The 23,761-nt window shown below is 44.2% G+C and overlaps 1 protein-coding gene across 1 annotated transcript in view; it reads left to right on the forward strand.

Moving 5' to 3' along the window:
- Nucleotides 1-23,761, forward strand: part of LOC139751283 (glutamate receptor ionotropic, NMDA 2B-like) — a 461,671-nt gene that overhangs the window by 266,436 nt on the left and 171,474 nt on the right. The window contains exons 6-7 of the mRNA XM_071666604.1: nucleotides 1,368-1,486; nucleotides 13,112-13,262. Of these exons, the coding sequence (XP_071522705.1) occupies nucleotides 1,368-1,486; nucleotides 13,112-13,262 (270 nt within the window). The remainder of the gene's footprint in view (nucleotides 1-1,367; nucleotides 1,487-13,111; nucleotides 13,263-23,761) is intronic.

Raw genomic sequence — 23,761 nt, forward strand, 5'->3', positions numbered from 1 at the left:
ACAATCCTACAGCTTCTTCAATCCTACAGCACCCCCAATCCTACAGCTTCCCCAGTCCTACAGCTTCCACAATCCCACAACTTCCCACAATCCTACAGCTTCCCCAGTCCTACAGCTTCCACAATCCCACAACTTCCCACAATCCTACAGCTTCCCCACAATCCTGCAGCTTCCCCAATCCTACAGCTTCCCCAACCCCACAACTTCCACAATCCCACAGCTTTCCACAATCCTACAGCTTTCCACAATCCCACAGCTTTCCACAATCCCACATCTTCCACAATCCCACAGCTTCCCACAATCCTACAGCTTGCCCCAGCTCTGCAGCCGCTCACACCAAGCTTGACTCCTTCCGCTGGTAACAAGGCTGGAGGTTTTGGTACATGTGATGTTATAAGATGAATGTTTTCCTCCAGCAGTGTAAGTAAAGGTCAGTGCTCCCATGTTCTTTCATACTTCATTTTCAGCTTGTCCAACAATGTGGGATGTTGACGCACACACAAACACAAGAGAAATTCTAATCAAGACTGTGGACCAGTATATCCAGACCTGGACCAGTATATCTAGACTATGGACAAGTATATTAAGACTATGGACCAGTATATCAAGACTGTGGACCACTATATCAAGACATGGACCAGTATATCAAGACTGCGGACCAGTATATGCAGACTATGGACCAGTATATCCAGACTGTGGACCAGTATATCAAGACTATGGACCAGTATATCAAGACTATGGACCAGTATATCAAGACTGTGGACCACTATATCAAGACATGGACCAGTATATCAAGACTGCAGACCAGTATATCAACACTATGAACCAGTATATCCAGACTGTGGACCAGTATATTAAGACTATGGACCAGTATATCAAGACTATGGACCAGTATATCAAGACTGTGGACCAGTATATCAAGACATGGACCAGTATATCAAGACTGCGGACCAGTATATCAACACTATGAACCAGTATATCCAGACTGTGGACCAGTATATTAAGACTATGAACCAGTATATCCAGACTATGGACCACTATATCAAGACATGGACCCGTACATCAAGACATGGACCAGTATATTAAGACTATGGACCACTGTATCGAGACATGGACCGGTACATCAAGACATGGACCAGTATATCGAACTGAATAAGGACGAGCCTTCTCCCCCCTCTACACCCACACTCTAGTTTCCTGGAGGGATGTGTATGAACCATCCAGGTCATATCCTGGACACCTTCCAGGACCCAAGTCGCGTCCCTTTCTTCTTGGAAGGGAACCTCTCTTTTTCCTCGGCTCTGTAAGGAAACGCCCGGCCCCCTTCACGTTCCAGACCCACTAAGATGAAGATCTTGTCTTTCCAGATTGTGTTTCTGGAAGAGCCCCCGTACATCAGCTTGGCCTCGCCGGACCCAGTCACCGGCCAGTGCAACGCGAACCGGGGTATTCTATGTCGGATTGCCACCGAGGCTATGATGTCCGGGTGAGTCCTGTAGGAGGGGTCATGGGTCATCACGAAGGGAGAGGTCATGGGTCATCACGAAGGGAGAGGTTATGGGTCATTAGGGGAGAGGTTATGGGTCATCACTAGGGGAGAGGTCATGGGTCATCACCACTAGGGGAGAGGTCATGGGTCATCACGAAGGGAGGGGTCATGGGTCACCACCAGGGGAGAGGTCATAGGTCATCACCACCAGGGGAGAGGTCATGGGTCATCACCACCAGGGGAGAGGTCATGGGTCATCACTAGGGGAGAGGTTATGGGTCATCACCAGGGGAGTGGTCATGGGTCATCATCACCAGGGGAGAGGTCATGGGTCATCACCACCAGGGGAGAGGTCATGGGTCATCACTAGGGGAGAGGTTATGGGTCATCACCAGGGGAGTGGTCATGGGTCATCATCACCAGGGGAGAGGTCATGGGTCATCACCACCAGGGGAGAGGTCATGGGTCATCACTAGGGGAGAGGTTATGGGTCATCACCAGGGGAGTGGTCATGGGTCATCATCACCAGGGGAGAGGTCATGGGTCATCACCACCAGGGGAGAGGTCATGGGTCATCACTAGGGGAGAGGTCATGGGTCATCACCAGGGGAGTGGTCATGGGTCATCATCACCAGGGGAGAGGTCATGGGTCATCACCACCAGGGGAGAGGTCATGGGTCATCACTAGGGGAGAGGTCATGGGTCATCATCACCAGGGGAGTGGTCATGGGTCATCATCACCAGGGGAGAGGTCATGGGTCATCACTAGGGGAGAGGTTATGGGTCATCACCACTAGGGGAGAGGTCATGGGTCATCACTATGGGAGAGGTTATGGGTCATTAGGGGAGAGGTCATGGGTCATCACCAGGGGAGAGGTCATGGGTCATCACGAAGGGAGAGGTCATGGGTCATCACTAGGGGAGAGGTCATGGGTCATCACTAGGGGAGAGGTCATGGGTCATCAGGGGAGAGGTTATGGGTCATCACCAGGGGAGAGGTCATGGGTCATCATCATCAGGGGAGAGGTCATGGGTCATCACTAGGAGAGAGGTCATGGGTCATCACTAGGGGAGAGGTCATGGGTCATCACTAGGGGAGAGGTCATGGGTCATCACCACCAGGGGAGAGGTCATGGGTCATCACCAGGGAAGGTAATGGGTCATCACCAGGGGAAAGGTCATGGGTCATCACCAGGGGAGGGTTCATGGGTCATCACCAGGGGAGAGGTCATGGGTCATCACCAGGGGAGGGTTCATGGGTCATCACCAGGGGAGAGGTCATGGGTCATCACCAGGGGAGAGGTCATGGATCATCACTAGGGGAGAGGTCATGGGTCATCACCACCAGGGGAGAGGTCATGGATCATCACTAGGGGAGAGGTCATGGGTCATCACCAGGGGAAAGGTCATGGGTCATCACTAGGGGAGAGGTCATGGGTCATCACCAGGGGAGAGGTCATGGGTCATCACTAGGGGAGAGGTCATGGGTCATCACCAGGGGAGAGGTCATGGGTCATCACCAGGGGAGAGGTCATGGGTCATCACTAGGGGAGAGGTCATGGGTCATCAGGGGAGAGGTCATGGGTCATCACCAGGGGAGAGGTCATGGATCATCACTAGGGGAGAGGTCATAGGTCATCACCAGGGGAGAGGTCATGGATCATCACTAGGGGAGAGGTCATAGGTCATCACCAGGGGAGAGGTCATGGGTCATCACCAGGATAGGTCATGGGTCATCACCAGGATAGGTCATGGGTCATCACCAGGGGAGAGGTCATGGGTCATCACTAGGGGAGAGGTCATGGGTCATCACCAGGGGAGAGGTCATGGGTCACCACTAGGGGAGGTCATGGGTCATCACCAGGATAGGTCATGGGTCATCACCAGGATAGGTCATGGGTCATCACCAGGGGAGAGGTCATGGGTCATCACTAGGGGAGAGGTCAAGGGTCATCACCAGGGGAGAGGTCATGGGTCACCACTAGGGGAGGTCATGGGTCATCACCAGGTCATAATGTTGGTGTGTGCGCGTGTCTGTGTGTTTGTTGATTTTTGTTTCTGCGTATATGCAGATCCGTGTGTTTGTGTATGTGTGTTGTTGTGCATGTGTATTTGTGTGTTTACGTGTGTAATTACTTATTTGTACAGTACGAGAAGGAAGTCCTCTACCTATTATGCCACATTTAAACGTTTTCATCCAACTTTTCATACTGTCTCCATTCGCCGTTTCATTCATCCAGTAATCGCGTACTACCCAAAGTTCAAACTTACGTTCTTTTCCAAACAGAAATCCTCTTCGTTTTCTTGTTGTGTTCTCTGGTTGTTCTGGCTTGTCCCATCTTTCGAAGAAGGATTCGAACACGTTTACTTCACCATGCTGGTGGGAACAGGTCGCTGTCTGGCTCACTCCTCACTCTGTGGAGTATAATGCAATATAGACCGCCAGTGTTGCTGGTCAACTTCTCTTCGAATGTTTCTCTGTCCATTTCGGATTGCTGCAATGGGTCACCATTCTAGAATGTATTTATTTATATTTATTATACTTTTGTCGCTGTCTCCCGCGTTAGCGAGGTAGCGCAAGGGAACAGACAACCCACCCACATACACATGTATATATACATACACGTCCACACACGCACACATTACATACCTATACATCTCAACGTATACACATATATACACACACAGACATTTACATATATATATATATATATATATATATATATATATATATATATATATATATATATATATATATATATATATATATATCCTGAAACTTATTACGATGCCAAAATACTCCACTTGTTATCATACATCGCTCAAGACATATTGGGTCGGATCTCATCTGTATTAATAAGTATCGGGTTTGTATATATATATTTTTTTTCTCTCTCTCTTTTTCAAAATCGATTCCTGAGAACTTCAGCTGTTCCATGGGTATTCATTTTGGAGTCGTGTGTTTGTATGTGTCACTAGGGAGGGGGGGTTTTCTCTGACTCCCCCCCTTTTACCTCTTTTTGATCAAAGTCTTCCAACGAGAGGAGCAGCTGGGGAAATAACGTCAAAGAATTTCCCCCTTTTCGGAAATTCCAAGACTCGTGTACACTAGCTCTGTTTTATTAATTCATTCATCAATCATTTTGCTCTTTTTTTTTGGGAGGGAATCAATTTTTTTTCTTTTTCTTCTGTGTGTGTGTGTGTGTACGCGCCCCCCTTCCCCCCTTTTCCCCCCCCCATCATTTTGCCGGGAATTTATATTCGTGTCGAAATGCCTGTCATGTTGCCTATAAAATTCCTTTCCTTATGAGGGTCGTGTAGGATGAAAAATGAAGGAACCTCGACGTAAAGATGACTTGATTAGGGCTTTTGGGAATTTATGGGTCCGAGCGCTAATTTTATGCCCTGCAAAAAAAAAAAAAAGGAAAAAAATCCAATTTCTTTTTTGTATAATGACATTATTATTATTATTATTATTATTATTATTATTATTATTATTATTATTATTATTATTATTATTTTCGTGTCATCATCATGGCAGCCGTCATCATTATCATTATTGTTATCATGATAATTATCATGACTTTCAACTGGATATTTGTATCATTATTATTATTATTATTATTATTATTATTATTATTATCATGATAATTATCATGACTTTCTACTGGATATTTGCATTATTATTAGTATTTATTGTCATGATGATTATCCAGCGCCGTCATTACCACTGTCATCACCATACGTCATCATTATCATCATTATTATTATCACCATTTATCATCATCGTCACCATTACTGTCATGATGATTGTTACCATCACCATCATTTCCATCATCATCACTGTCATCATGATTCTCACCATCATCATCATTATTCATCGTCATCACTGTCATCATTATTACTCATCATCATCACCATCACTGTCATCATCATTACTCATCATCATCACCATCACTGTCATCATCATTACTCATCGTCATCAGTCATCATCATTACTCATCGTCATCACTGTCATCATCATTACTCATCATCATCACCATCACTGTCATCATTACTCATCGTCATCACTGTCATCATTATTACTCATCATCATCACCATCACTGTCATCATCATTACTCATCGTCATCACTGTCATCATCATTACTCATCATCATCACCATCACTGTCATCATCATTACTCATCGTCATCACTGTCATCATCATTACTCATCATCATCACCATCACTGTCATCATCATTACTCATCGTCATCACTGTCATCATCATTACTCATCATCATCACCATCACTGTCATCATCATTACTCATCGTCATCAGTCATCATCATTACTCATCGTCATCACTGTCATCATCATCATTACTCATCATCATCACCACTGTCATCATCATTACTCATCGTCATCACTGTCATCATTATTACTCATCATCACCATCACTGTCATCATCATTACTCATCGTCATCAGTCATCATCATTACTCATCGTCATCACTGTCATCATCATCATTACTCATCATCATCACCACTGTCATCATCATCACCATCACTGTCATCATCATTACTCATCGTCATCACTGTCATCATTATTACTCATCATCATCACCATCACTGTCATCATCATTACTCATCGTCATCACTGTCATCATCATCATTACTCATCATCATCACCATCACTGTCATCATCATTACTCATCGACATCAGTCATCATCATTACTCATCGTCATCACTGTCATCATCATTATTCATCATCATCACCATCACTGTCATCATCATTACTCATCGTCATCAGTCATCATCATTACTCATCATCATCACCATCACTGTCATCATCATTACTCATCGTCATCAGTCATCATCATTACTCATCGTCATCACTGTCATCATCATCATTACTCGTCATCACTGTCATTATCATCATTACTCATCATCATTACTGTCATCATCACCATCACTGTCATCATCATCATTACTCATCACCATCACTGTCATCATCATCATTACTCATCATCACCACTGTCATCATCATCACCATCACTGTCATCATCAGTACTCATCATCATCACCATCACTGTCATCATCATTACTCATCGTCATCACTGTCATCATCATTACTCATCATCATCACTGTCATCATCATCACCATCACTGTCATCATCATCATCATTACTCATCGTCATCACTGTCATCATCATTATTACTCATCATCACCACTGTCATCATCATCACCATCACTGTCATCATCATTACTCATCGTCATCACTGTCATCATTATTACTCATCATCATCACTGTCATCATCATCACCATCACTGTCATCATCATTACTCATCGTCATCACTGTCATCATCATTAATTACTCATCATCATCACTGTCATCATCATCATCATTACTCATCGTCATCACTGTCATCATCACCATCACTGTCATCATCATCATTACTCATCGTCATCACTGTCATCATCATCATTACTCATCGTCATCACTGTCATCATCATCACCATCACTGTCATCATCATCATCATTACTCATCGTCATCACTGTCATCATCATCACCATCACTGTCATCATCATCATTACTCATCGTCATCACTGTCATCATCATCATTACTCATCATCATCACCATCACTGTCATCATCATTACTCATCGTCATCACTGTCATCATCATTACTCATCGTCATCACTGTCATCATCATCATTACTCATCGTCATCACTGTCATCATCATTACTCATCGTCACCGCTGTTATCATCATCATCACTGTCATCATCATCATTACTCATCATCATCACTCATCATCAGGGGAGAGGTCATGGTCATCACCAGGGGAAGAGGTCATGGGTCATCATCATCATTACTCATCACCATCACTGTCATCCATCATTACTCATCATCATCACTTGTCCATCATCATCACCATCCTGTCATCATCATCATTATTACTTCATCATCATCACCATCCACTGTCATCATCATCACCATCCACTGTCATCATCATTATTACTCATCATCATTCATCATCATCACTGTCATTATCATCATTATTATTACTCATCATCATCATTACTCATCTCATCACTGTCATCATCATCAATACTCATCGTCATCACTGTCCATCATCATCACTGTCATCTCATTACTCATCGTCATCACTGTCATCTCATTACTCATCGTCATCAACTGTCATCATCATCATTACTCATCTCATCACTGTCATCATCATCACTGGTCATCATCATCAGGGGAGAGGTCATGGTCATCACCAGGGGAGTGGTCATGGGTCATCACCAGGGGAGGGTTCATGGGTCATCACTAGGGGAGAGGTCATAGGTCATCACCAGGGAAGGTAATGGGTCATCACCAGGGGAGGGTTCATGGGTCATCACCAGGATAGGTCATGGGTCATCACTAGGAGAGAGGTCATGGGTCATCACGAAGGGAGAGGTCATGGGTCATCACTAGGAGAGAGGTCATGGGTCATCACTAGGAGAGAGGTCATGGGTCATCACTAGGAGAGAGGTCATGGGTCATCACTAGGAGAGAGGTCATGGGTCATCACTAGGGGAAGAGGTCATGGGTCATTCACCAGGGGAGAGGTTCATGGGTCATCACCAGGGAAGGTAATGGGTCATCACCAGGGGAAGGTCATGGGTCATCACTAGGAGAGAGGTCATGGGTCATCACTAGGAGAGAGGTCATGGGTCATCACTAGGAGAGAGGTCATGGGTCATCACGAAGGGAGAGGTCATGGATCATCACTAGGGGAGAGGTCATAGGTCATCACCAGGGGAGTGGTCATGGGTCATCACTAGGGGAGAGGTTATGGGTCATCACCAGGGGAGAGTCATGGGTCATCACTAGGGGAGAGGTCATGGATCATCACTAGGGGAGAGGTCATAGGTCATCACCACCAGGGGAGAGGTTCATGGGTCATCACTAGGGGAAGAGGTCATGGGTCATCACTAGGGGAGAGGTCATGGATCATCACTAGGGGAGAGGTCATAGGTCATCACCACCAGGGGAGAGGTCATGGGTCATCACCAGGGGAAGGTCATGGTCATCACCAGGGGAAGGTCATGGGTCATCACTAGGGGAAGAGGTCATGGGTCACCACTAGGGGAGGTCATGGGTCATCACGAAGGGAGAGGTCATGGGTCCATCACTAGGGGAAGAGGTCATGGGTCACCACTAGGGGAGGTCATGGGTCATCACTAGGGGAGAGGTCATGGTCATCACTAGGGGAGAGGTCATGGATCATCACTAGGGGAGAGGTCATGGGTCATCACGAAGGGAGAGGTCATGGATCATCACTAGGGGAGAGGTCATAGGTCATCACCAGGGGAAGGTCATGGGTCATCACTAGGGGAGAGGTCAAGGGTCATCACCAGGGGAAGGTCATGGGTCATCACTAGGGGAGAGGTCATAGGTCATCACCAGGGGAAGGTCATGGGTCATCACTAGGGGAGAGGTCATAGGTCATCACCAGGGGAAGGTCATGGGTCATCACTAGGGGAGAGGTCATAGGTCATCACCAGGGGAAGGTCATGGGTCATCACTAGGGGAGAGGTCATGGATCATCACTAGGGGAGAGGTCAAGGGTCATCACCAGGGGAAGGTCATGGGTCATCACTAGGGGAGAGTCATGGGTCATCACGAAGGGAGAGGTCATGGATCATCACTAGGGGAGAGGTCATAGGTCATCACCAGGGGAAGGTCATGGGTCATCACTAGGGGAGAGGTCATGGGTCACCACTAGGGGGAGAGGCATGGGTCATCACCAGGGAAGGTAATGGGTCATCACCAGGATAGGTCATGGGTCATCACCAGGGGAAGGTCATGGTCATCACTAGGGGAGAGGTCATGGTCATCACTAGGGGAGAGGTCATGGTCATCACTAGGGGAGAGGTCATGGGTCACCACTAGGGGAGAGGTCAAGGGTCATCACCAGGGGAGAAGGTCATGGGTCATCCACTAGGGGAGAGGTCATGGGTCATCACCAGGGGAAGGTCATGGTCATCACCAGGGGAAGGTCATGGGTCATCACTAGGGGAGAGGTCATAGGTCATCACCACCAGGGGAGAGGTCATGGTCATCACTAGGGGAGAGGTCATGGGTCATCACCAGGGAGAGGTCATGGATCATCACTAGGGGAGAGGTCATGGGTCATCACCAGGGGAAGAGGTCATGGGTCATCCACTAGGGGAGAGGTCATGGGTCATCACCAGGGGAGAGGTCATGGATCATCACTAGGGGAGAGGTCATGGTCATCACTAGGGGAAGAGGTCATGGGTCATCCACTAGGGGAGAGGTCATGGGTCATCACTAGGGGAAGAGGTCATGGGTCATCACTAGGGGAGAGGTCATGGGTCACCACTAGGGGAGAGGTCATGGGTCATCACGAAGGGAGAGGTCATGGATCATCACTAGGGGAGAGGTCAAGGGTCATCACCAGGGGAGTGGTCATGGGTCATCACTAGGGGAGAGGTCATAGGTCATCACCAGGGGAAGGTCATGGGTCATCACTAGGGGAGAGGTCAAGGGTCATCACCAGGGGAAGGTCATGGGTCATCACTAGGGGAGAGTCATGGGTCATCACGAAGGGAGAGGTCATGGATCATCACTAGGGGAGAGGTCATGGATCATCACTAGGGGAGAGGTCATGGGTCATCACCAGGGAAGGTAATGGGTCATCACCAGGGGAAGGTCATGGGTCATCACTAGGGGAGAGGTCAAGGGTCATCACCAGGGGAAGGTCATGGGTCATCACCACTAGGGGAGAGGTCATGGGTCATCACCAGGGAAGGTAATGGGTCATCACCAGGGGAGAGGTCATGGGTCATCACCAGGGGAAGAGGTCATGGGTCATCACTAGGGGAGAGGTCATGGGTCATCACCAGGGGAGAAGGTCATGGGTCATCACCAGGGGAGAGGTCCATGGGTCATCACTAGGGGAGAGGTCATAGGTCATCACCACCAGGGGATGAGGTCATGGGTCATCACCAGGGAAGGTAATGGGTCATCACCAGGGGAGTGGTCATGGGTCGAAAAAAAGGGGGGGGGGGGGGAAGGAAGGTGGAAACCCACATAACTTGAGGGGGGGGAAGGAAGGTGGAAACCCACATAACTTGAGGGGGGGGGGAAGGAAGGTGGAAACCCACATAACTTGAGGGGGGGGGAAGGAAGGTGGAAACCCACATAACTTGAGGGGGGGGGAAGGAAGGTGGAAACCCACATAACTTGAGGGGGGGGAAGGAAGGTGGAAACCCACATAACTTGAGGGGGGGGAAGGAAGGTGGAAGTGTTGGCGGCCCCCGGCGGATTGGCATGTGCTAAGGACAGAAGTGGAGGGAGGGCGGCGGTGTGATGATGATGATGCCTCTGTGTCAGCCGAGGGAGGTGAGGGAGGGATGCAGTGGAGGCACTCACCTCATGTGTGAGGCTTGGAGACTGTGGCTAACGCCAACGCCTCATCCCTACCTCACTCTCTCTCTCTCTCTCTCTCTCTCTCTCTCTCTCTCTCTCTCTCTCTCTCTCTCTCTCTCTCTCCCCTGTTCTTATCCCCTTACTGCTACTTCCTGTGGGAGGTTAGGCTCCCCTCCCCTCAGCTTTTGGGGAGGAATGTTGGGTGATGAAGGATCGTGATCCAGCCCTTGTGGAACTACAGTCGACCCAGCCCTTGTGGAACTGTAGTCGACCCAGCCCTTGTGGAACTTTAGTCGACCTAGCCATTTTGGAATTATAGTCGACCCAGCCCTTGTGGAACTGTAGTCGACCCAGCCCTTGTGGAACTGTAGTCGACCCAGCCCTTGTGGAACTATAGTCGACCCAGCCCTTGTGGAACTTGACCAGAGTTCTGAGCATGTCTTCTCGACTCGTGTACACGTCTTACGTTTCTCCAACACCTCTGTAGTGTCCAGCAATATCACCCCCCTGCCACCACCACCCGCCGCCCCCCCCCCCCCCCCCCCCCCCCAGCATCGCCACGCCCCTGCCTGCCCTCCCTCCATCACACTAACCCTAGATGGTAGCACCAATTACCTCGCTCCTGAAGGCGACGCTAATTGGGACCCGCCTCTGTAATTGGATTAATTTCTCTCTCGTTACCGACGAATTTCTAAACCCTCCCTCCCCCTCTGTATACATCACACTTGACCTGACTTGCGATGACTGACGGTGTGTATGCGATAGCTTCCGGGGCCTCCAAGATTCGACAGGGTCTACGAAGAGCGCTCGTGTGTGGGGCACACAGTAGGCCTTTGTTTATTCTCGTAATTTACGGTTTCTATTTACCGTACAATTTTTTCGGTGTTCTTGTCGAAGTTTCTTCAGCAGTTCTTCCCTCCCCCCAGCAGTAGCAGCAGCAGTAGCAGTAGCAGGAGCAGCAGCGACGTCAAACGCATCGGAACTAACTGGTTCCATCTTGAGGCCGGATGTGTGATGGCTGTGTCGTGTGTGGGTGGGTGGGTGGGCGGAGGTGGGCGGCTGTTTGTATACGATTCTGGTGGGTCGGGGTGGAGACAGGTGGGCGGAGCTGGTCGTGGAATCCTTCATTGGTTGTTTGGTTGGTATGGCTTATGATGTGGTGTTTGGAGACAGGTGGGCGGAGCTGGTCGTGGAATCGTTCATTGGTTGCTTGGTTGGTATGGCTTATGATGTGGTGTTTGGAGGATGGGAAGGATGTGAGAAGCTTCGTCTTCGTGTGTGGTTTACTGTCGGGTTGTTTTGTGTGGGATTACCTCCACGAACAGCGAGAGCCATTGAAGACCATCGGGGTCTTGTTCTACAGTAGGTATTGAAGACCATCTTCCCCGTACAGTACAAGTTAGTACAGACAGATTGCCATATATATATATATTTGTCTTTTCATTCCGTGTGTGTGTGTGTGTGTGTGTGTGTGCCTCGTGGTCGACTAACCTGCCTTTGATTATAAATATGTTTTGTCTCATCATATGTCTTTCTATCCATTTTTTTTATGGTGTCTATCCGTCTATATCATGCCTGCCTGTACAGATTTCTTTCATTTCGTACCATTTTTTTTTTTTTTTTCATCTCTCATACCTCCTCCTCCTCCTCCTCCACCTCCTCCTCCTCCTCCTCCTCCTCCTCCTCCTCCTCCTCGCAGCTCCTCCCCTCATCATCATCATCATTTGTGAGGCTAAAACTCGTCTCTCAGACTGAGGGAGACACGGCTCCTCTACACCCAGTTTGATTGGCCTTGGGAGAGACCAGATAACACCCACAAGGGAAGCGAGATAAAGGAAGGGACTCCTGCCTTTTCTCGCGTACACACACACACACACTCACACACACACACACACACACACACACACACACACACACACACACACACACACCCGCCACAGGGTTTGCCGGGCTAGACTCAGCCAGGGGTAAACATTAGGTCGCCAGGTCTAACACCCCGTCTCACCTCCCCACAACAACAACAACAACAACTTGAACACCCCTTCCCCTCCCCACCCCTCACCTCCCCTCCCCTTCCCTCCCCTCACCCTCATTTTATAATCACAACAGCCGATCACGTGTCGCGTCCACCTCGCGGCGTCCTAACCCGCTCTCTCTCTCTCTCTCTGTGGTCTCCTTCCTTCCTGCTGGGGTGGACAGCGTGGTGAACCAGACGCTGGCGCAGCAGAACAGCACCTACTACCAGTGCTGCTCGGGCTTCTGCATCGACATGCTGCAGAAGTTCTCGGACGAGCTGGGCTTCTCCTACGACCTCTTCAGGGTCGAGGACGGCAAGTGGGGCACCCTGGAGGTAAGATGACGACGCCACGCCCCCCGTGGCTCCATGTTGGTGATCTAGGGGGTTGAGGGGTTTTCTGTTGTATTATGTTGTATTATAGATTTGTTGGGGATGGGGGAAGGGAGGGAGGGATTCCACTATTAAGTATGTTATTGTGATAGGTGATTGTGTATATATATATATATATATATATATATATATATATATATATATATATATATATATATATGTTGCATATGACAGCTAAGGAATGGATGTTAGTGAATGCGGCCTAGCGCGACTCAAGGGTCGTACCGTCGTGTTCAAGGATCGTACCGTCGTGCTCAAGGGTCGTACCGTCCTGCTCAAGGATCGTACCGTCCTGCTCAAGGGTCGTACCGTCGTGTTCAAGGATCGTACCGTCGTGCTCAAGGGTCGTATCCTCGTGTTCAAGGGTCGTTCCGTGGTGTTCAAGGGTCGTACCGTCGTGTTCAAGGATCGTACCGTCGTGCTCAAGGGTCGTATCCTCGTGTTCAAGGGTCGTTCCGTGGTGTTCAAGGGTCGTACCATCCTGCTCAAGGGTCGTACCGTCCTGCTCAAGGGTCGTATCGTCGTGTTCAAGGGTCGTACCGTCCTGCTCAAGGGTCGTACCGTCCTGCTCAAGGGTCGCACCGTCGTGTTCAAGGGGGTCGTACCGTCGTCCTCGGGGTGTCGTACCGTCTTGCTCACGGGGTCGTACTTCCAGTTTCTCATAAGACAGAATAAGATATGTCGATAAGGAAAAATTTCCATAATATATCCGTAATGTATTCCGACCCTAAAGTTCTCGTGTGGTGAATACTTTATCCTTGACTTCCCCCCGAGTTTTGAGAAATGAATATTGGAATATTTATTATAGAACCGTGAGTGTGTTACCGGACTCTGCCCGGTTATGGTTACGCCGCGTTTAGAAAGTGACCTTGGACGAGGCTGTACTCTTCGTGGACGAAAAGAATCGAGGAAACTCCACACTCAGAAGGAGTCCGTCATTTCCCTGCTACTGGATGGAGCGCAGCGTCGAAGCTGCAGGAGCCCCCATTTAAAAAAAGGGGTGCTTGGGTTTTGGGGGTTTTATGAATTCCACGTCCCTTTCTGGTTTAAGAGATACTTCCCGTGAACTTCATGTATTCCACTAATCACACACACACACGTGCGCGCGCATGTTTTGTATTGCCCAGCAACAGACGAGTAAAAACCAACATGGCCCAGTTCATGGAAGCGTTAGTTGTGGTATGATGAATGTAAACAAATATTCTGAGGTCCTCGTGTACTTGTTAGACGTGAAGCTTCACGGTGGAAAGGCTGTGTAGGAAGAGGAAAAGACGACGAGAATGGAAAAAGAACGCCACAGCTTCGTTGTACAGGGAAAGAATTACTTCTCATAACGGTTCATCCTGGTATGGTCGCTCTCCAACTATGGGAAGCAGCAGTGTTTACGTGTGCTTGTTGGTGGTCTACGTTGACCCATTTAAGATACATCACGTTCCATTATAAGTTTGGACTTACGGAGCCTGCTACGTATTGGGGTGTTAGGGTGGGTGTGATATGAGACCCGAGTTCGTACTCGTTCTGTGTATAGCGACATGGGAGAAAATGTATGTATATATGATTTTGTAATGAAGGCACAGCGGGAATGTAGAAAGTGTCGTACACCAGCGTGTATATACCTCGACATGCCAGCGAGTGAATCACGTTTCATTTTGATTAGGTCGCTCAAAGAGAAATTCTCTGTCAGGCCATTTTTGTTTACCCTGGCCTTTTGGCAGTCCCTGCAACAGGGTGTAATACACCCAGACCAGTCGTGCAGTACGACATTTCATCCTTAAACTTGGCATAAAAGTCCCGTATGTGAACGTAAAAGCGACAGTGATTAATTTTCAGCCTGACGGGAGGACAACATTAATCATTTCGCCCTCAGGACTTTACCTCATAATTATAAACATTTAGAAAGATTTTTCTTTTTTTTCTTTTGTATATATATATAATCCCAGCACACCCCCGCTGCCAGCCGCCGCCGTTCGTAATCCCTCCCCCCGCCGTCCCTGCAACACAGCCTGATTCTCCTTCGCAGTCCCCGCAATTCATATACATTAAACCCAATCCCCGACCAATCGCGTCAGTTTATTTTAACTGCCCTCCCCTTTCAACGCTCCTTGTAAGCTACAAGCCGTCGTGATGGATTGCATTCCCAGCCGGTAACTGGTGGTCGGCCGCCCCTGCAACACGGGTTAATTTGTCTCCATTCCCCTCCTCCCTTCCCCACGCACACGAATCCCTGGATATTTTTCGTTCGTTCGTGCGTTAGCCAGACGTATGGCGTCTTATGAGCACATTTATCATCTCCATAATTTAAGATTTTTGAGTCTAGTTTGAGTCTTTCGTACATGCGATTCACTGTAATTATCGGTTGTCTAATATGTCACCCTACCATCTAATCTTGCAAGCCCAGAAGTGTTATAATATCTTATGGTAATATATGTATGATATATGTATAATAATAACTGTATATGGTTCTTCATCATGTCTACATCTCAAATGGTACTTTTCTTGTCTCTACGATTGAGAGAAAAAAATAATTTAAAATGATTTTTATTGAATGGTATTCATTTCGTCTTCCCATCATGTAACACTTATAATTTTTTCTTCCCGGTGTCATATAATATTAAGTTGTCGTGTTAATGATAATATCTTCAAAAAAGACGTACCTCACCATCATTACCCTTTAAAGAATTTCCAAATTGGTTGCCTCGTAAAAACTGGTTTGGGTTTTTTTGGGGGGCGCTATTCGGCGAAATTCATTTCTGAGTATCTATTAATATCTCATAACCACTTCTCTAACCCATTTAAAAATGGCGGTCCGCCCTTGACTTTCGTGTGAAAACTTGATTAATTCATATCACGACATCTACCCGTGCTCCCGCCGTGACGTCAGGGCTGCCACCGCAACACATGCTGTTTTTCCTCAACTGTTCTCCCGCAACACACAGTGATAGCTCGTCGCCGCTCCCGCAACAGATAGTAATAACGCCGGCCGTCCTCGCAACTCTGGTGATGATAACGGAAGCCAACCAACCCGTCCTCCTCCTCTACCTTTATTGTCAACATCTCTCTGCTTAATACACCAAACAAACTGGGACGCCTAAGAGTTTATTATCTTGTAAGACTCCTTTAGGAAGGGAAAGGAACCCTCGAAACCCTCCGTAAAGCTAAGAGGATGAGATGGCCCCCGAGAAGGGGTCCTTTGGGATTGAATTTGTCAATGAAGGCAAATCCCGTCCTAGATAAAAAGTGGAACAGACTGGCAAAGGTATAAGATCCTAGTCGGCCATTTGCCGTTGCGTATTTTCGTCTGGTTTTTTTTAACCTCCGTCAATTCGTTTATAGAAAGGATCCTGGAATACGGTCTCTTATCAAGAAGTCGACATCGGTACGTGTGCCTACACGAAGACCTGAACTAATGAATGGGTAGGGAAGGCTCTGGTGGTGGAGGGGGAATGAAGGTATTTCTCCATCAGGTAAGAAAGAAGTGGGAGCGATTGTCATTTGTCTCGGGGTTTCCCGCGCGCCATTGTGTCTGGACGAATGATCATTTCCTCCTTCTTCTTCTCCCGGCAACATAAGGGCGATGGACTATCGGTTTATTTGCCGGTAAATTGACCCTTGATTCGAAATAATTGGTTGGCGTTTTAAAGGTGTTTCATCTGGCCACCGAGATGGCGAGGGAAGGAGTGGATTGTGCACACGACCATACGACCCTGGGGCACGACACTGGACGACCCTTGAGTGATTACGTACCCTAGAGGGTCGTACCGTCGTGCCTAAGGGTCGTACCATGTATATATATATATATATATATATATATATATATATATATATATATATATATATATATATAGGCTGGGTGATGTTAATTGTATGCATCTAACGTAGGATTTGATGATAGCTTATTCCATAGTCTTAAAATATGTAATTTCCTTACAGGATGTCAAAGGTCATCACATGTGACCTGAACAGTGTCATTAACCACATATCTAATGACATACACTAATGATGGCCCTAGATACATGGCCAATGTGTAGTGTGTATCATTAATGATGGCCCTAGATACATGGCCATGTGTAGTGTGTATCTTCTACCATATATCCTGTCCTTCGTAAATGCAATCTTTTTTCTTACACACACATTACATTACACCTGTGTGTTGCATGTGTACAATTACAAAGTTAAACATGAAATGTAATTGATATTGTACTTATCTGTCAGACATTTATTTACCTGTCCAGTCTCTGTTCACTGTTAGACCACTGTGTTTTTGACGTATACCAACACCACAGTCTGGCCTACAGTGGACCCCAGTGGTGTGGTGTAGTTCTCAGTGGTGTGGCTACCACTGGTTGTGTATTGCCACTGGTTATGCATTTACCACTGGTTGTGTATCTTCCACTGGTTGTGCATCTACCACTAGTTGTGTATCTTCCACTGGTTGTGCATCTACCACTGGTTGTGTATTGCCACTGGTTGTACATCTACCACTGGTTGTGTATCTGCCACTGGTTGTGCATCTACCACTGGTTGTGTATTGCCACTGGTTGTGTATCTACCACTGGTTGTGTATCTGCCACTGGTTGTGCATCTACCACTGGTTGTGTATTGCCACTGGTTGTGTATCTACCACTGGTTGTGTATCTGCCACTGGTTGTGCATCTACCACTGGTTGCGTATCTTCCACTGGTTGTTCATCTACCACTGGTTGTGCATCTACCACTGGTTGCGTATCTTCCACTGGTTGTTCATCTACCACTGGTTGTGCATCTACCACTGTTTGTGTATCTGCCACTGGTTGTACATCTACCACTGGTTGTGTATCTGCCACTGGTTGTACATCTACCACTGGTTGTGTATCTGCCACTGGATGTGCATCGACTACTGGTTGTGCATCTACCACTGGTTGTGTATTGCCACTGGGTGTGTATCTACCACTGGTTGTGTATCTACCACTGGTTGTTTTCTTATTTGGTATTAATCAAATGAAGCAGTTTTGCATGCCACAACCGCTTCCACGAAACGTATTGTATTCCACAACTCCACAACATCCTCCACCAAGGATTTTGTACTCCACCCCCCCCCCCCACCCCCTTCCATTAAACACTTTGTATTCCACGACCGTCCTAGTAAACGTTTTGCATTCTACACACACACACACACACACACACACACACACACACACACATACACATACACACACACACACACTACACACACACTACACACACACACACACACACACACACACACACACACACATACACACACACATACACACACACACACACTACACACACACTACACACACACACACTACACACACACACACACACACTACACGTACACAGACACAGACACACACACACACACACACACACACACACACACACCTTTCCACAACTACAGTATAAGATCCCCCCCCACCCCCCTCTTAAGACATTTTGCATTGCACCGTCCCCCCCCTTCCCTCCCCCCCCAGAAAACATTGACTTCTCCCCCCCCCCCTCATCTGTCGTACTAACTGCCTACTGACCTGTCTTTCTTTCCCCCAATAGAGAACTGAGGCCGTAAGTAAATCAGTTATTTTGGATTCGCGTCATGATTCGTTTATTTATTTGTTTATTTATTTATTTTGGCTCCTTGGCATGTCCGCATATGCCTTCAAGCCCCTCCCCCCCCAGCCGCCCCCCACCCCGTCGCCAGCGCTTAGGGGGGGCGGGCCCTGGGGGGGGGGAGGGGGAAGAAGAGAGATCTTCTCCCCCCAACCCCCCCTCCTCCCCCCCTAGTTTTTTTTTTCTTTTTTTTTACTCATTTGGCATCTAGTGCAACAGCTCATCATAGAATGGCCGGCTTCAGTATATGATGGCATCGCTTCTCTGACTCTCTCTCTCTCTCTCTCTCTCTCTCTCTCTCTCTCTCTCTCTCTCTCTCTCTCTCTACTGACTCTCTCTCTCTCTCTCTATCTCTCTCTCTCTCTACTGACTCTCTCTCTCTCTCTCTCTCTCTCTCTCTCTCTCTCTCTCTCTCTCTCTCTCTCTCTCTCTCTCTCTCTTTACTGACTCTCTCTCTCTCTCTCTACTCTCCGCTCTCTCTCTCTACTCTCTCTCTCTACTCTCTTTCTCTACTCTCTCTCTCTACTCTCTCTCTCTCTCTCTCTCTCCTCTCTACTCTCTCTCTCTCTCTCTCTCTCTCTCTCTCTCTCTCTCTCTCTCTCTCTCTCTCTCTCTACTGAAACATGAGTTAGGAAATGCTAGTACTGCTAGAGACCCATATATTTTTTTAATGCATTTAGTTTCTAGAGACTTGTTGCCTTTTTTCCCCCCTTTTTTTTTTTCTTTCTTTTTCTTACTAGCTCAAAGGGGTCTCTGTTCTAGTGTCACGAAGGCCTGTGTTCTAGATAGCATGGTTTCTTTACTAGATCGTTGCTAGCTAAGCTTTGGTGAGAGAGAGAGAGAGAGAGAGAGAGAGAGAGAGAGAGAGAGAGAGAGAGAGAGAGAGGCTTGGGTTAGCTGCTCAGCTAATATGATATGTAGGTCTCTAGATAGCTTAGGGAGGAGGGCGGGGTGTTCTAGTTATCTGGTCCTCTTTTAACAGTTAGCTGGACCGTGGTTCTAGCTAGCTCTAGCTATAGCTTTATAGCCTCAGCTTCGCTTAGATCCTAGTTAGCTGGATGACTAGTTATATACACTAGGTTGATCTAGGTAGCTGGCCCTTTTTTAGCTCTCTCAAGCTGTGTCTATTTAGCTTTGCCTCTGCTTTGCTTATTTGGGCACCATGTTCTAGTTAGCTGGGCTCTGAGGTAGCTTTTCGGGCATTGATATGAGACCCTTATACTAGATAGCTGGGCCTGTGTGTGACCTTGCTAGAAAGATTGCTGTTAGCTGGGACAGCCATGCTCGTTAGCTGGTTTACCTAGCGAGAGAAATATAGCTGTTGAAGTTAGCTGAGACCGTTGTACTAACTAACTAGCTGTGCTAAACTAGTTAGGCAACATTAGCTGTATTCTAGCTGTAAGATTAGCTGTTCACTTCAGCTGGGATGCTCGGATGTTATTCAGCTAAGCATTTCGTCTGTAAAGAAAGATATAGCTTCGGTATAGCTTTTAGAGTAGTTAGCTGAGCCTGGCTAAGTAGACTTCTTAGTTTTGAGGTAAAATATACACCTCTACCCCCAGCTAATGTTTTCTCCCGTCAACCCATCAACAGAATTTAGAATTCTTGATTAAAAAAAAAAAATAATAATAATTTGAAAAAAATTAGCTTTTTGAAAAATCATTTTTGCCGCGAAAGTTTAAAAATTGGATTATTTTTTTTTTTTTGGGCTGGGGGAATTTTACCCAGAAGCCTTACATTATTATTATTATTATTATTATTGTATTATTATTATTATTATTATTATTATTAATTATTATTATTATTGACGATGTGATTGAATTTTTTTTTTTTTTCAAAAATCTTCGTACATCAAGATAACATGTAAGAGTATTTAGTGTTCAAGTTATTCCAGTAATGGCCATGAAACAGTTGTGTTTAATAATAATAATAATAATGATAATAATAATAATAATGATGATAATAATAATGATAATAATAATGATAATAATAATAATAATAATAATAATAATAATAGTAATGATAATTATGATAAAGGTAATAATATTAGTAATGATAATAATAATAATAATGATAATGATAATAATGATAATAATAATGATAATAATAATAATAATGATAATAATAATAATAATAATAATAATAATAATAATAATAGTGATGATAATTATGATAACGGTAATAATATTAGTAATGATAATAATAATAATAATGATAATGATCATAGTAATGATATGATAATGATAATGATAACTAGCAATGATAATCACGCTGGTATTCAATAAATGAATAGGTAAATAATACAGACAAAGTAACATACAATAGTGTCATACTAAATTGAATGATAAATGTAAACGAATAAAGGGAACTCATTGATGTAATTCACGAATGACTTAAATCAAGCATTTAAACCGATCAATGAAAAACATTACTTTTTTTTAAAAGAAAAAATTAAACCATATATCCTGTCAGAAAGATGGTTTCAAGTATAGGGAAAAATGGAAAAATGGTATGATATATATATATATATATATATATATATATATATATATATATATATATATATAAGATTATTGTTTAGCTATATTGATGATTGAAGCAAGGGAAAAATGAAAAAGAATGCTATATATATATATATATATATATATATATATATATATATATATATATATATAAGATAGTGTTTAGCTCTACTGAAGGCTGAAACAAATTTGGGTCAGCCTCGTTCGTATTTGAGCAGTTCTTTTTGTATATATGTTCTCACTAATTTGAAAGATTTTTTTATATTTTTTTTATCAATAAATACATCAGAAAACAGGATATTTAAAAGTTAAATATATATTATGTTATTGAAACCAAAGAGAGTGTTAATGAGCCTTTAAAAAAATTGGAAGTCGTTAAGGTCCTATTGCTTTCACTTATTCCTAAAAGAACTGTCTGGACTACATGATAATAGTATTTAAGGATTATCCTAAAAAGAAAAAAATTAGTGGGTTTCTACAAGAGGATATTGTTATTATAAAGTTGTATTCAGTATTAATAATTATAGTTACACTCGAATTAAGCCTATTTTAGATAATCGGGAGTGTGGTGGCCTAATACCACAATATTAAATATTGTAGAAATAAAATTTTTTAACCTAATGTTATGTACTGAATAATACCTGCATATTTAAGAGATAGATTTATATAGATTTACGTTAAACTAATATTAAGCAAAATTTTGAATTTTTTTGTGAATGGTATTTGTTTGCATATGAAAAAAAATATCTATATAAAACACATGAAAATATGAATTTCTCTTTATATAATTTGAAGTCATTTAGAAAATCAGATATGAAAATATAAATTTCTCTTTATATGATTTGAAGTCATTTAAAAAATCAGATATGAAAATATAAATTTCTCTTTATATAATTTGAAGTCATTTAGAAAATCAGATATGAAAATGTAAATTTCTCTTTATATGATTTGAAGTCATTTAAAAAATCAGATATGAAAATATGAATTTCTCTGTATATAATTTGAAGTCATTTAAAAAAATCAGATATGAAAATATAAATTTCTCTTTATATGATTTGAAGTCATTTAAAAAATCAGATATGAAAATATAAATTTCTCTGTATATAATTTGAAGTCATTTAAAAAAAATCAGATATATCTTATTCTTGTCGCAAAGGGCATTTTTCCAGTAATTCTTTATGAATTGATATATGTTTAAAGATACATTTTTTACAATTATATATTTATTATATCCTGATTATGTAGATCCGGGTCTGAAACAGGAACTTCACACACACGCATGTATGATAGAATCAAAATGGTTCATTACCATCAAATTTGAACATTAATCACCACCAGATGTAATCATAATTCAGTTATTCTCGTAAATGTGATTGAATATGATATCAAATGTAATTCATAATAATTATATTTTTTACCCCGTAATCAGCGACAGAGAAACAAGTTACGGATTCAATATATATATATATATATATATATATATATATATATATATATATATATATATATATATATACACCTGCACATTTCAGGAAACTGGGAATAAAGTGATGTATTTCAGGAGTATTATACAATTTCATGAATAACAAAATATGAGAGGGCAGTTAGAGTCCCATTTTTGCATGATGGGTTAATGCCTAGCTTAAAAATCTGTGTAGTTAAACATTTAGTACAGTGCATGTTCAGGTAAGTACGGCCTTATTTCTAAGTACATACTTACAGTAATATATATATATATATATATATATATATATATATATATATATATATATATATATATATATATATATATATTGCTTTCAGTCCTATTTATCTATGCTTTCTTAATTACTCGTGCCACATTGTATAGCATCCTATTGCGCCTGTGATTATTGTAGGTCGCCAGAAGGCTGGAAGTAGATCAGGTTGATAACGTGTGTGCGACCATATGGCTAAGACTCTCTTTCTGCAGTCATTTGATTAACAAGAATTTTTATGTTTCTCTTTGGACTACTACTACTACTACTACTACTACTACTACTACTACTACTACTACTACTACTACTACTATTATTACTACTACTACTACTACTACTACTACTACTACTACTATTATTACTACTACTACTACTACTACAATTACTTTACTACTATTACTATTATTACTACTACTACTATTATTACTACTACTACTACTACTACTACACCTACTTTACTACTACTACTACTACTACTACTACTACTATTTCTGTACTACTACTACTACTACTGGTACTACTACTACTACTATTACTACTACTGCTGCTACTTTACTACTACTGCTGCTACTTTACTA

The sequence above is a fragment of the Panulirus ornatus genome, chromosome 11, assembly GCF_036320965.1.
Source record: "Panulirus ornatus isolate Po-2019 chromosome 11, ASM3632096v1, whole genome shotgun sequence".
Lineage (NCBI taxonomy): Eukaryota > Metazoa > Arthropoda > Malacostraca > Decapoda > Palinuridae > Panulirus > Panulirus ornatus.